A 15,010-nucleotide genomic window follows, 5' to 3' on the forward strand; every position below is an offset into this window, starting at 1 on the left:
ATATTACCTATAAGAACATTAAACAGTGTTTTTACTTGACATTTATGCTGCTTTCCTGTGCTCTGTGTAGTGAATGTTGGAGGGAGGGGGATGGTTGTGAAGTGCTTTCCCCTTATGATGGAGAGTGAGCTCCATGCTGATTGACAGTGGGAACAGTTTCTATTTCTGTTTTGAATTATACTCTTTTCTATATAAATACATCATGAGTCACTGCTCTTTGTCTGTACCCTGAAAAATGTTTCTCCATCCGCCCACCTGTTTGGACAGTGTGGGAGTGAATACTCCAATAAAGATAAATATTTGTATAGGACAGCAGCTTAAAATGCAGAGGGCCAGAAGTATCTCTGAAGAAAGAAGCCCAAAAGAATGTGAACCAAAATTACAGTAGGCAGTCTAAAGGCTTCTCTTTTGTTATAAAAGTAGTTTACAAGGCTAAACAAAGTCCATTGTCACAGTAGGCTATAAAAATGTTCTATTTGCTGTGGAAATACGGAATAAGAGTTCCACTTGTTTTGTTACATGCATGTCCTCTCCTCAGTGCACTGTCTTGCAAATGAATACAGCTCTTTTCTACAAAAAAAGTAACTTAAGATAATTTTGCAAGTTGTACAATGTGTGATACACAAGTATTAATATGTGCTTAATGTATAATAACCTCATAGCCAATTGACACTCCTCTGTTTTACCATATGAGGTGACAATATTTGTATAAAGACCAAGTGATAAAGTACTATTGCCTTGAATTCCAGTTTTATTCCTTCTGTAACTTTTAGTTTATTTCTTCCTCTTATGACATATGTTCTGTTTTAATTTCAGAGTAATTGGTCTGGAAGCTCTCATGATTCAATCCAATCAAGGAGAGTGATTATTTCTCACAATATGGATAAAGCACTGAAAGAAGGTGAGTCTTAGGTGCATTAGAGTCTGAATATCTCTTGTCCTTTTAGCAAACCATAACTGCACAAAATTCCAAGACTTTAGAATATGACCCTGGTTTCTTCCATGATGTAAAATATAATGGCAAGATCTTCTCAAGAAATCCACTGTAGTAAGTAATGTGATGTTGCTTTTGTTATTAAACTGATATCTTATCACTGTAGTGGTTATTTTTTTACAGAAATACATTGAAATACAGTTCTTAATATTTATGCACAAAGCAAAGGGGTAACACTTAAAATATTCTTGACTGGGTTTTCCTGAACTGAGAAATCCTGTAGACTCTTGCATGTAGCCTTTCCATTCAGTGCAATTCTTGCCATTAAAACTGAATCTAAAATCAACATTTGTATTTCTGGCTGATAGGGTATGTTAGCCTTTTGTAAATATTTTATCTAATTTTGAATACTTTTTCCTTTAAGATTGCTTTGCAGCACTTTTTCCTGTATTTTTCATAAATGGAGCGTATCTTTGAAAATTATCATTGCTTTAAATGGGTTGGTTGTCTTATGACAACTTGTTATGTTTTTAAAGTTATTTTTATGAATAGCTATTAGCAGGGTATGTAGCAAAATTATAAAATTAGAACACTACCTACCTATGTCATTGAGTTGGATGCATGAGTCCATCCCTACTCAGTAAGGCTGGAAGAAAGTTACTAATACTTAAATGATTCATTTTTCACAGTTAAGTACCTTGTGCTGTGACAGCTCATGCCTTTCTGCTATTTTGTTTTTTCAGAGTAGCTTTTACCCTCCATTCTCATGCTGAATTTTGGAGAACAAACTTGTCAGATTTTGTTTTATTTCTTCCAGGCCTAAGTGATGAAGCCAACTTCTCTGTTTTGCAGTTTGACAAAGATGAGACTGTAGTTTTTGCTCTACCATACAAAGTGTTTTTGCTTTGAAAGGTGACTGAGTCATCTTCAGTTGGAAATACTGAATGCAATCCCAAAAGCAATAGTTTAGTTTTTGTTACCACAAAATGATCAGTCTCTGTGAAAATAGACAGGACTTCTTGCTAGTGACAGTTCTGAAATTTGTAGTTGTCTTGATGTGAATGGTGGTTTTTTTGTTGTGTTTTTTTTTTCCCCCAAGTTTGTTGTTAAATAAAACTTTATTACTAGTAATATAAAACATGTCATCTGTACTTCTGTTTCCAGTCTTGCACTGATTAGGATTAAAGCTTTTATAAATCCCAGGAATTTTGGACAACTTTTTGCTGTCTAGGTGTAATGTACTACTCAACAAAATGCTTTAGAAAGCCTTATTCATTTAGCTCGGACACATTCAGTTGTAATGAGGTTTCAGTCTTGGGGACCAGTTTGGACTCTTAGTGCCTCTTGAGGTTTTGGGATGTGGGGTTTTCCTGTGATGATCACTGGATGATAATAGTTGCCTGTGTCTTGTACAGCTTCTTGTCTTGCCATAATAAAATTATTGGGAATCATCCTTTTGTGGTGTGCCTCACTTAACACCACCAAGAATGAACTCTGTATGCTGGTTTACAGTTCTGCCCTGTCTTTGTTATTTTCCATTAAGAGCAGAGCAGTGTAACAGGTTGATGCTTTAGAGTGCTGCTTTATTATTAATTTTGGGATACTTGCCTTAGCTGTAGATACAGGGTGGGGGAAAGCTGTGAATTGGCCCTGCCACAGTGTGCTGCGGTTTATGAAATCTAAGTGTTCAAAATCAGAACAAGTGTAAGGTTACAAAGAGATTTTCCTTGTTGAGTGTGGCAGAAAAAAAGGCCTTTATTTGTCAACCCCAAGTCTCCTTTTCAGCTGGTGGCACTTGAGTAACTAAGATTGAAATATGTTTTTTTCAGTACTTTTCATGCTTTCTCTTGAGAGATTGATTTGATTTTTGTTTTACCTTTGTTTACCTTACAAAAAGAGAAGATAAGCCACTTCTACAAATACCCTTTAGTGCTCACTGTTGCTTGTCTGGATTGCATCCACGCAGTAGTGTGGGAAGATGTCTCCTGAGAGAGGCTGTGCCCAGTCCCTCTTGTGCTGCTGTGCACAGTGTGTACTGCTTGGGTGGAGGCTGCAGCTGCCAGGAGATTGATCTGCTGGGGGTAGCTGGCCTCCCAGGAACCGAATTTAATTTTCTGCTTTTATTGCTCCAAGTCCTGCGGTCTTTTTGTTGTTTTTCACAGTCAGTCGTTGTCTCTGCAGTTTTAGTAGTGCCAAGAAGAATGGTCTTCATATCACTTAGCTGCTTCACCGGGTCATTTCTGAGTAAGTAAAACAGTACAGGCCATAGCTCGAATCCTGGCAGAGCTCTACTGGTGGAATTTTTCTGCTGTGAAAATTCACCTGTTTCTTAGATCTTAAAATATTTCCTGCTGGAGAGCCATCTCTTCTTTTGGAGTGGGTTGTCTTCCTTCAACCCTGCCTTGAGGTGACCTTTTTGGAAATACTTTGGGTATTTAATGAGATTCTTTCTCTGGATTAGATCTTGCCTATCTGTGTTGATCTTTTAGGATCTACCTCTATTGGGGATGTAAGGTTGTACTTCCCTTTACAGAAAGATTGGGAGAAACTATGTTTCATTTCCCAACTTAATATGTGCATATTGATATTTAGAAAAATAATTGGTGCTGCTCTCTATTTGAAAAGCTGTTGTGGTTTTTAAATTTATTTTTTCTCTGTTGAAATTGGGTTTTTTTAGAAGAGAACTCCTGTTGCTCTCTGTTTGAAAAGCCAGTGGGTTTAAAAAGTTTATTTAAATTTTTTTTTAATTTTTATTTTTTCAAAAAACAGCCTTTAAGACAAGTTTTTTTGGTACACAATATCCGCAAACCAACTTGAATTTATGTTCTCTGTGCTATTGGGATTCAAACACTTGAAACTAAGAACTCTTGGCAAAGGGTACATGTGGAAAATTATTTGGACATAAACTTGTCTGATTTTATTTTACTACATTTCCTAGATATTTTTAACACTTTTTTTTTCTTTTCTTTATATATTTCCAAGATTTTTTCTGCGTAAAAAACCAGTAAAGACACAAATGCCAGGAAAATTTTAATAAAAATGGACCAAAGATTGAGCAATTGGGACCCTGTCAGGGATTCCGTTTGCACAGGGCTGATTCATCCATGCACAATGACAGCATCTAGCCTACTGAACCTGTTGGTTTCATAGAATTTGAATATGGAAGTAAACCAACAAATGCTAGTGGTTTTCCAAACACAAACTTTAGAAGAACACTGATATCTTCAAACCACTATTGCTAGTTCATAGTCACTGAAATGTTGGCATTTAGACATCATTTTGTCAGCCTTTTACACCATGGTCTAAGTAAAGATCTAGTGTCCATGAGAAACTTCTGTAAAGCTAATAAGCATAAACCTCATCCTCTTGTATAGCTAAAACATAATGAAACTTAAAATACAATAAGTGAAAAATGGCTTTCACCTCTTTCAATTTAAATGTTAATGTCTTGGAAATTATAAAACTGAATATTCAAAGTATTTATTAGTAATTTTATTAGTAATTGTGAATCCACCTTAATGTAGGTGTTTTAAATTTTCTTTCAGGTTTTTGTTGTCATTGTTTTTTTGTTGCTTGGGTTTTTTTGGGTCTGAATTGGCTTTTGGCTGGGAGAAAAGGTAATGGCTGTAAGGAGTAAATAAGCATTTAGCATTTACTTCTCTATAGCAGTACTTTGGTACTTGGCTGTGATATATCTGTCATTTTTTTCTATTAGTTTTTTATTGAAAGTATTTTTCTAAAAGAATAGCTTATTATAACCTCATCATGCATGTTAGATCTAGTGTTGTAATAGCACAGAATTCTGGTAGTGATGCTTGGGTTTTTGAAGGAGGTTTCTTCCTGCAGGATCCTAACACAATTCACATTACCCTTGTATTTGTCTTTTATGGATTGTAATACTTGTTGCTCTAGGACAACTCAAGGCAGTGTTGTAGCTATATCTTTTTTTCATTTGTTCATACAGTCACAGGAGAGTTTTGGATTTAACTATAAATTAATGTAGTGGTTGTGGCTTCTCCAGGATTTTCAGGAAAGGACAGTTACTTCTTGTTGAAACTGGGAAGTCTGTCTGCATTTGCATAGAATATTTATGTTCTCTTTTAATATTGCTTTGAGAAAAAGAGGTGGCATTTAATCCTTGTTATTCAGATTTTTGTTATTTTTAATAAAGTTGTATAATGAATCTTAGCAATATAAAAACTGTCTAGTGTGAAACTCTGCAAATTGCAGCTTTGAAACCAGTCTGACTTGTAGACCCTGGTGGTGCCACTGAAGCTCTCAATGAATGAATGAATGTAGAAAAAGGGACAGCAGTTATTGTAGGACGTGTAGAAATGAGGGAAGGGTCTAGAGGGGTGTCCTCACTAAACCTCCACACAAGCTTCTGGCTCTCTGCTCCCAACACTCTTCTAGTTTACAGTGTTTAAAAAGAGTAGTTGAACAGGCTCAACTTCAATCTCACATGAGAATGGCATTTAATCACATTGTAATAACTTGGGACTTGGATCTTCTGAACTAATGTAGGAAACCCAGTAGAAGTTTCTACAGTTTTGCACCAGACTGTTGTGGTCACTGCATTTGATTTGATCAGAATAAATTTGTTTTATGTTCTGTCCTGAATGTGTTTTTTTATTTCTTCCTTGTCTTCTCACTGTTGTTTTCAATGTTTTAGAGAACATGTAGTATAAAAATAATGAGAATAGATGCATGAGCAGATTTCTTCTCTTAAGGGAGCAAGCTGCTCTCTATAAAATTGTTACATTTGTTTTCTCTATTTCCTTAGAGTGCTGAGAAGGCACCAGCTGCATCAACGGGCATGAAACTAAAGTAGCAGCTGCACCCCATGGCCTGGATGACACAAGGCAGTGTCTTACCCAGTCTTAAACTGGCTGCTCTGGGTGTCTGTGGCTGGTGTCCTTTAAAAATTTTATTTTTTTAAAAGCTGTCTCACTGCTCACTTGGACATACATGCTGAGCTCTAAAGAACCCTGAATTTTATAGAGAACAGCACTCTTGTGATGCAGGAAGGGCAACGAAGTTCAGGAGTGACAAGGAAACTACAGAAGACATGTCAAGTAAGAGTTGTAAAACACAGGTGCAGGAAAATAGGGTTTAAAGCAATGTAATCCTTTAAAGGTCTTTAAAGTATGTAACTGGCAGAGTTAAACACAAATGAAATATTTCATAATTGCATGGTTGATTTTTGATGATGATTCATGATCTTTTGTCTCTAGCTTGATATTGCCAATGGATTTTGTGGCTCTTTTGTATTGCATGTGACAGAATTCATGAGTGGCTAAAAGGAATCAAAAAGAATGTATTATGTAGTGTACTGGAAACAGAGCTCATTTTGGAGCAGAGTTGGTTAAAAATTAATAGGTTATATTTTATTAAATTAGAATAATTATGTAAGATAATTATATGATATAAATTATTAGGTTATAGTTTATTTAAAAAGTAATAAATTAACAGTCATTAGGAATAGATTTTCTCTGAAAGACAATATGTCCGTAAGGGATTGGGATTCAAGTTCTGCTCTTGTGCTCTTGCTTTGCAGAGTTTTGTTGAATAGACTTCTGTAGGAGCCACTGCTCCATACCATGGCTTGTCCTCTTGGGCAAAAGAGGCTGAAGAAACAGCTACTTTGCACCTTTGCAAAGGAATAGAGAGGGTGTCTGCAAGAAAATCTGGGAAGTCACTACCTGCCAGTGATGCAGATTAAAAAATACCACAATGCAGTGTGCTGCAAGAGCACTGAGAAATTATTGTTCTCTTATGGATTAGATGAAAAGGAAGAATCTGTGCTGTGGTCAGCTTTCCACAGCATTTCAGACCTTGCAACAGAAGAGTAACTAAGCTATAACAAAAAAGGTGGCTGCAGAAGGACATGGGGACAGCTGTGGAAAAATAGATTCTTAGTGTATTTTGTTGGAAGACTTGAGATAAGTAATAAAACTTCAGATTTTAAAATGCTATTTCCTCTGTTCTGTGGTGTCTTGACAGATTATTCCTCTGCTTCCTTATCAGAAGACCACTATGTTTATAACTGTTTTTACCATTCTGTAGTATTTGTGGGTAAGAGCTTTCAGTGAAATATTTCATTTAGAGATTAAATATTTCACTGAAAACTCTTACCACATACATAGTCAGTATATTTTGTAAATTCAGTATATTTCAAAATACTTTTAGAAAAGTATTTTGGAAGTTCCTCTCCTGCTATATGGCTCTGCATAATTTTTTCTCTCCTGGATTAGGAAAAAAAATCAAACCTGTTATATATTTGTTTACAAAATTGTGGAATTTTTTCTGAATTATTAATTAAAAAGTCTTGAAATGACTTAGCAAAAGGCTTTTAACTATATATTTCAGCATACTCATTGAAGTGATTCAGTTTCTTTATAAATTTGAGGAAACCAGCTTGTGAAGCATTTGACTAGAAACTTTAATCAGTTTTAGCAGTTTCTCTGGAAATGTTTTCATCAAGGTTATGTTGGTTGAGGTTTGCTAGTTTTGCCTGAAAAGGCAGGTGAAAATATTTAAGCTGGTGTCCTATTAATATGCTATTAGTTTACTGTTGCCAGTGCCAGGGAGATTTTTATAATTTACATAATTTACCAAAAAAAACAGCTTCTATCAAAGGGCAAGATAAGAAATTATGGAGTCTTATGATTACTTTGCACTGTGGGCTTATGCTGACAAATGAGATGGACTTTTGATATGAAAGTTTGAAACCAGCTTGTTTAGTAAAGAAGTTGCTCAAATTACCAGGCACATGATTTTATTCCCTCCTTTTTGCATCTGGTCGATGCAAATTGACTCTTACAACCCCAGCTTTTCCCCATCTCATTGCAACTGCTAAATAGTTCATGTGTTCTCCCTGAACACCTCCTGCTCTGTTAGACTTCCAGGGACATTTGCTGGAGTGAAACATCAGTAAAACTGGTGACACACAAATGCCAAAAGGCAAAGTCAGAATGGTAGAAGACAGTGTTGCCATGGGATTTTCAGTTACAGTAATATTGGTTATTGCCTGTTGGTATGGTTTGGAATGCTTTGTCATTTTTGAAGTTCATGTGGTCTCACTAATCCACTTGTACTCTCTTAGCTCTTCTGATCCTATAATGTACTTTCTGTGGTGGAGTTCTGTGTTGTATATGTCTTTGGAAATCAAAAAATATTACCACCTCCCCTTTTTAGCCGTGATTTTGGAATGACTTTGGAATAAAGACTATTCAGTTCCTATACAAAAAATGCTGCCTTCAGTCTCCGACATTTTAGACACAGCCAGGTTATATGATAGTTCATGTAACCAAAGCCACAGCTGAGAGGACAGGTATTAGTCTGAGGTTTGTGTGTAGCTGGTAACCTGATTGTCTGAGCAAATCCACTTTAAGGCTTTGCTTTGCAAAGTGACCTGCAGTAACCTGTTAGGTGCAGATTGCTGTAACCTTGCCAGCCTGACTTTCTTTGGTAAGAAGTTGATGTGAAGCCTATTACCCATGTAGTTTTCCAGAAGGGTCCAGGATTACATTTTTCCTATATTGGTGTGCCTTGTCCTTTTGCAGTTTTTGCTATTTATTGTTTTGTTTCTCCTTTCAGTGTTTGACTACAGCTATAGAGATTACATCCTGTCCTGGTATGGGCAACTCAGCAGAGATGAGGGGCAGCTGTACCAGCTGCTCTCTGAAGACTTTTGGGAGATTGCCAAGCAGCTGCGACAGAGGCTGAGTCACATTGATGTAGTTAAAGTTGTCTGCAATGATGTAGTGAAAGCTTTACTCTCGCACTTCTGTGACCTTAAAGGAGCCAATGCCAGGTAAAAACAAAACTGCAGTTCATTGGAATTTTCTGTTTCTCTGTTCAGTTACAGATGTACTAAATCAAGGTGATGAAGACTGTGTATAAAACTAATAAAATAGTTGAAGCTTATTTCCAGTTTTAGAGATCAAGCAGGCTTCAGGATGTCTGTAAAGAAACACTTGGACTCCTTTGTATAAGTTTGGATTCACTACTCTTTTCAGTTTAATCCATGAATCTTTTGATCACAGTAGGAGGTGGGCTGTGTGAGCAGTTCCTGCAAAGTACTGTGAATATGCAGTGGAAAGAAGGGCTACTGTCAGTGCGGTCAACAGACAAGATAGTTATTTGCACCTTTCCCAGAATAGCACCAGGAGCGATTCCATTCAGTTTTCCATTTCTTCTAGCCCTGGGAGGCCAAGCCTTGTGATTTCTGTAGGTGGCTTGTCCTGTAGTAACAAGATTTTTCTAGTAAAAAAATTGTTGGCTGTATTTTCTTTCTCTGCTTATCTTGCTAATTTCATAAATTTCCTCTTTGGCAAGGATCTCTTTGTTCACTTGAAAAAGCCCTTAACACTAGAGTTCCACCCAAATTGTAATTGCAAATAAGAAATCTTAGCCTATGCGGATCCTACATCTGAATGCACTGTCTAATTGTGCATGGAATTTGGACTTGTATCTGCACTTACCTGCATTTTGGTTATTCTAATTGGAATATGCTTTGGTCATTCAGATTTAGACTGTACATTTTGTTCTGTGAAGTTGTTTTACCTACAGTTAGATCCATGTATTTTGACACCCCATCAGACAAAAAAGAACAATTGTGTTCTGTCAGTGATCAATCTGTTACCACTGACACTTCTTTCTCTTCTGTATTAGAAGACATTTGTGGTAAATCCTAGCTAATTTTTATGTAAGCTAATGCTTAGAAAAAGAAAAGACACTAAAGGGTGGTTATGTTCAAGAAAATAAGAAATTAATGTGTATGTACTTTTCAGTAGATCTTGCAGTGGGTTCTAGGTACTACTTTCTTTTAGCTCTGCAATGAGGTAGAAATATCTTAGATAAAACTGCTAAGTGTGCTCCTTGATTTTTAAGTATCATGCTTGCACTTGTCCTCAATCAGAATAGAGTGCTTGCTTTTGGGAAGAAATTGATTTGAACAGTTAAAGAATGAGGAAGTTGAATTTTTTTGTTGGTTTTTTTTTGGGGGGGGGGCTTGATTTGAACAGTTAAAGAATGAGGAAATTGAATTTTTTTGTTGGTTTTTGGTGGGGGGGGGTGTTTGCTTTTTTAAAAATCTGAATGTTTTTCTGTTTGAAACTGGGAATGTAGGACCTAGAATTGCAGAAGTATTAAGTATTATTCATGCTGATTGTTGGTGAGGTTTCTTATCTGCTGAGAATTATGACCACTTCCTCTGGTCTTTGTTGGATTGTTATTTCCACTATGCAGAACTAAAATAAAATATTTTCGTTCTTTTCTTGTTAACTTTTTTCCCTTGGTAGTAATAAATGCACCTTAACTCTGGATAAGACAGGCTGCATTAATATGGGAATGAAAAAAGTCCTATCAAGTTTTAGTGTAATAGCAGGTTAGGAAAAAACCAAGCAAACCAACCCAACAGCTCTAACTGAACAATTTATAGAGGCTGGAGCTGGAGTCAGTGGCTGTTTTTTGCAGACTGCAAGGCTGTGAATTCACAAGGAGGAAGGTCTGGATTTAATGTGCTTGACACATCAGCAACATGATGCTGCATGATGCATGTAAAGCTCTAGAATATGCCCATGTTGCTCATCCAAACTTGTTCAAAAAGTCCAGGGGCTGTATGGAAATTGGACAGGGCTCACCATTTCTTAGCAGATGGAGAGACAGCTTAAATGCTATGTACAGGCAAAGTCAGCAGAAAGGTGACATTGTGCTCATACACTACAGGTGGAATTTGTGCTACTGGGTGATGTGAGCATGCATATAATAAACCTGAAAGCACAGCAAATATTCTGATAATGTTTTCTATTTAAGAGAATTTGTAGTTTTAACAGGAATTTGAGTTTTGTACAAATTGCCTGCAGTTGTGGAGTTTACTATACTAGAACCTGCTGACATTTTAAGCTGTAGACTGAGAACTAAAAAGTATGTTACTTCTAGCTTGGAAGCCTTTAATTATTTTCTGTGTTGTTGTCCTGGTTTTCAACTGGGATAGAGTTAATTTTCTTCCTAGTAGCTGATATGGTGCTGTATTATGGATTTAGATTGAGAATAATGTTGATAACACTGGTGTTCTGGTTGTTCCTAAGCAGTGTTATGCTATGCTATGCCAAGGATTTTAGCTTCTCATACTGCCCTGCCAGTATGGGGCAGTATGAGAAGAGGGGGGGCAACACAAGAAACTGGGCAGTGACATAGCCAGGACAGCAGACCCCAGCTGGCCAAAGGGATATTCCATACCATACAGTGTCATGTTCAGCATATAAATTAGGTGAAAAGCTGTCTGGGAGATGCTGCTCAGGAACTGGCTGGGCATCAGCCAGCAGGTGTTGAGCATTTGCATTGTACATCACTTGTTTTATATATTCTAATTCTATTATTATAATAATCATTATTATTATTATTAATTTTCCTGTCTTTTCTATTCTATTAAACTCTCTTTGTCTCAAGTCGTGGAATGGCTTGGGTTGGAAGAGACCTTAAAAGTCATCTAGTTCCAAACCTCTGCTGTGGGAATGGACACCTTTCATTAGACCAGATTGCTCAATGCCCCATCCAACCTGGCCTTGAACAGTTCCAAGGATGGGGCATCCATGACTTGTCTGGGATACCTGCTCCAGTGCCTCACCACCCTCACTGGGAAGAATTTCTTCCTAATATCTAATCTAAGCCTCCTCTCAGTTTGAGGCCATTGCCCCTTGTCCTGTCACTGCAGGCTCTTGTAAATGGTCTCTCTTCACCTTTCTTTTTGGCTCCCTCCAGGTACATGAAGGCTGCAATTAGGTCACCCAAAAGTCAGGAATTTTACCTTTTTTTCTTATTCTCTCCCTCATCTCACTGTGGGAGGGTAAGGGAGTGAGTGAAAATCTGTGTGGTGTTCAACTCTCTACTGGGTTGAATCACAGTTGAATTGCCACAGTTCAAACACAAAAAATTTGTCTTCCTGAGGTAGGGAATGCAGATCTTCTTGATCTGCTTTGCTTTCTGTTAATGTTTTGAAGACAGTAATAAATGTAAATTGGCATTCACATTTCCTTCTGTATCTCATAATGAATCCAGTTAGTTTTGGATGATAAATATAGTGGAACAGAGGCTGTAATTAGAGAGAGGTATCTTTCCTGTTGTGATACCTCTTGGAGTGCTCCATCATTTCTTGCCACTGAGTTTATACTGCAGCATGATGGCAAAGGGCATTTTGTCTATTTTGTGGCAGCTTAGGAAGTTTTAAATAGCTCTAATACTGTCTGTGGAGGGGGTGCCACCTGAGCCCTCTGTCTTGGTTTTCCTATATAACAGGTAATCCACAAGCACAGCAGAAGGGAGTCTTGCATGCCCAGGAGGACAGATGTCATGTTTTTTCAGAGTTAAGTTCATGTGTTTTCTGACTAGGTGCACGTTGGACACACAAATTTCTTTACTTTACTTCTTTCACGGACGAACTTCATTCTGTGATTAACCAGGATGTCTGAGGGGATGAAAATAGGCTGAGGCCCTTCAGAATTAAGGGTTCTACAGTCTTTTCTTCTGCTCCTGCTTTCTGACTGGCTTATCTTAACCATCTCAAAAAATCACTTAGTTATAAACGGCTCAAGGTAAATAGCCAGCAAAGGCCAGAAATGAAGAAAAGCGCTGGGGAGACCTTTTCTCCCTTCAAAGGGAGGGAGAAGGGGTCAAGGCCAGGTTGGATGGGACTTTGAGCAGCCTGGTCTAGTGGAAGGTGTTCCTGCCCATGCCATGGGGTTGGAATTAAATGATCTGTAAGCCTCTTCCAACCCAAACCATTTTATGATTCTTTGATGAGAGGCCACTTCCATGCTGGCTGATTTGGAGACAGGGCATTGGGAGAAAGGGATTTCAAAGGAAACTGTCATTTTTCAGTGAGAAAATTTGTGGCCTTTTGAATGATTTAGATAGGAAACCATTTAATTTCTAGTATCGGTTTGGTGTATAGAAATGGAATGTGATAATTTCCTGTGTCCAGCATTAGCTAGTTTATGAATTTGAGATATGGAGAAAAAGTCAGACCTGGATTTATTTTTAGAAGCCACTGCTCTTTTCCCATATGTGCAGGATCAGGAGCGCATTTATAACAGGATTAGCCAAGTGCATCCTGCAAGGGTAAAGAGGTTAGTATTCAGCCATTTGTGTTTCATAGCACCTTTTATTCCTTCATTCCTTCATATCTTGTTAAAAAGTCTTTGCTTGGTTACTTTAACTAGAATATAAGCAAGCTGAATTCTGGCAATACCATTTTATGTAATCAAGGATGAACTGTGAGCTGAGTAAGGTGGTGTATAATGATGGAAATGGTCATGTTTGCATGTGGTGCAGGGTTGTCTGTGGTGGCAGTGTGCTGTTCAGTAGCTGAAATTATCTGATCCCAGGAATTTAGTCTCCCCCTGGTAGCATGATGTGTTTGTTGAAAGCTAGAAGTAGCTATTCTTCTGGATTAAATGCTCAGTCAGTACCCAAAGGACTAAAGCAAGATGCAGACAAAGTAAGTGTCTTTCTGTGAAGCTGTCCACATGAAAAGAAGAGGGAAATCCCTTGTCCTTTCTTTGGGCTAAGAATAACTGCTCTAAATATTTACAGAACTATTAACATTTGATAAATAAAACCCTATTTTTTGCTGGGTGCAGCATAGGCAAAATGAGATTTGTCTGCATTAGATAAGTAGGTATCATGGTTTAACCTCAGCCAGCAATAGCCCTACACAAACCACTCATGCACTGCCCCATCAGCATGCTCAGAGAGATCTGGAAAAGTAAGTGCAGGAACTTGCAGGTTAAAAGTGAGAAAACTTGTGGGTTGAGATAAAGACAGTTTAATGGGTAAAGCAAAAACTGCACGCAGAGCAAAACAAGTAATTCATTCACTGCTTTCCATGGGCTGGCAGGTGTTGAGCCATCTCCAGGAGAGCAAGGCCCCATCACATGTAATAGTGACTTGGGAAGACAAACACCATTGCTCCAAACATCCCCCGCTTCCTCCTTCTTCCCCCAGCTTGACATACTGAGCATGATGCCACATGGCCTGGAATATCCCTTTGGTCAGCTGGAGTCTCCTGTCCTGGCTCTTTCCAACTCCTTGTGCACCCCCAGCAGTGGGATGATTCAAGAAGAAGAAAAGGGCCTTGATGCTGTCCAAGTGCTGCTCAGCAATAACAAATCCATCTCTGTATTATCAACCTGTGTTCAGCACAAATTAAAAATATTGCCCCATACCAGCCATTGGGACGAAAATAACCCCAGAAAAAATCAGCAGAGAAGGCATGTGGGATTGGAAGGTAGTTAATCCTTGTGTCTTGAACCCCCTGACAAGCAGTGATTTTTGAGCAAACCACAGCAAGAAGAGATCTAATGACACTGGTTTTAGTTTTATTATTAGGAGTATTTTAATTTTTTCCCCTCTGTCTTTTGGTTTTGAGTGTTCTCTGTCTTTAACCTACAGCTGGGACACCTTTGACCCTAGAGACAGAGGAAGAATTGGTTTCTGCAAACACAAACATGTGTGTATCACAGGCTGCTTCTGACCAGTTGTCTACTACACAGCATCTGTTGGTATATGCTGAAGTGTTTTTATGTGTTTTTGTGCCCAGACTTGCAGCATAAGTTATGACTTAGCAAAATGAATGCTTGGGAGCTGCAGGCTGCTACCAGTGCTGATTCAGAACCTATAGTTAAGAGCTCAATGCTCTTGGAAAGTGTTGTGGGGAAATTGCTGCTTGAGTGATCAGTATGGTAAACTGTTTGGGGATTAAAGTTTGTATCATACATTTTTGATAATGTTCCTTTTGTTTTCTGTTACTACAGACAGAGTAAGTATTTTCTTTGCCCAGGTGAATACCTTGGCATGTATAGGTGTAAAACTTCAATTTTTTTGTGATTGCAATGTGTATTGTGATAAGATAGTAGAAAGAAAACAAAAAAAAACAAGGCGATGTCACCACAAACTGATCGAGAGCAGACTGATACAAGGGGAGTTTTAAAACTTGAGATTTAACTTGGTTAATTCTATAGATTCAAATTGTCTGGATAGCAAGTAAACGCCTCCCACAGGTCTTGTTTTTGT

General features: G+C 37.8%; 1 protein-coding gene across 1 annotated transcript in view; it reads left to right on the plus strand.

The window, feature by feature from the left end:
- Nucleotides 1–15,010, plus strand: part of SNX25 (sorting nexin 25) — an 81,079-nt gene that overhangs the window by 10,959 nt on the left and 55,110 nt on the right. Inside the window, exons 2-3 of the mRNA XM_039699923.1 lie at nt 817–901; nt 8,534–8,750. Coding sequence (XP_039555857.1) covers nt 817–901; nt 8,534–8,750 — 302 coding nt within the window. The remainder of the gene's footprint in view (nt 1–816; nt 902–8,533; nt 8,751–15,010) is intronic.

This window comes from Passer montanus, unplaced genomic scaffold, assembly GCF_014805655.1.
Source record: "Passer montanus isolate IOZ18808 unplaced genomic scaffold, ASM1480565v1 scaffold14, whole genome shotgun sequence".
Taxonomy (NCBI): Eukaryota; Metazoa; Chordata; class Aves; order Passeriformes; family Passeridae; genus Passer; species Passer montanus.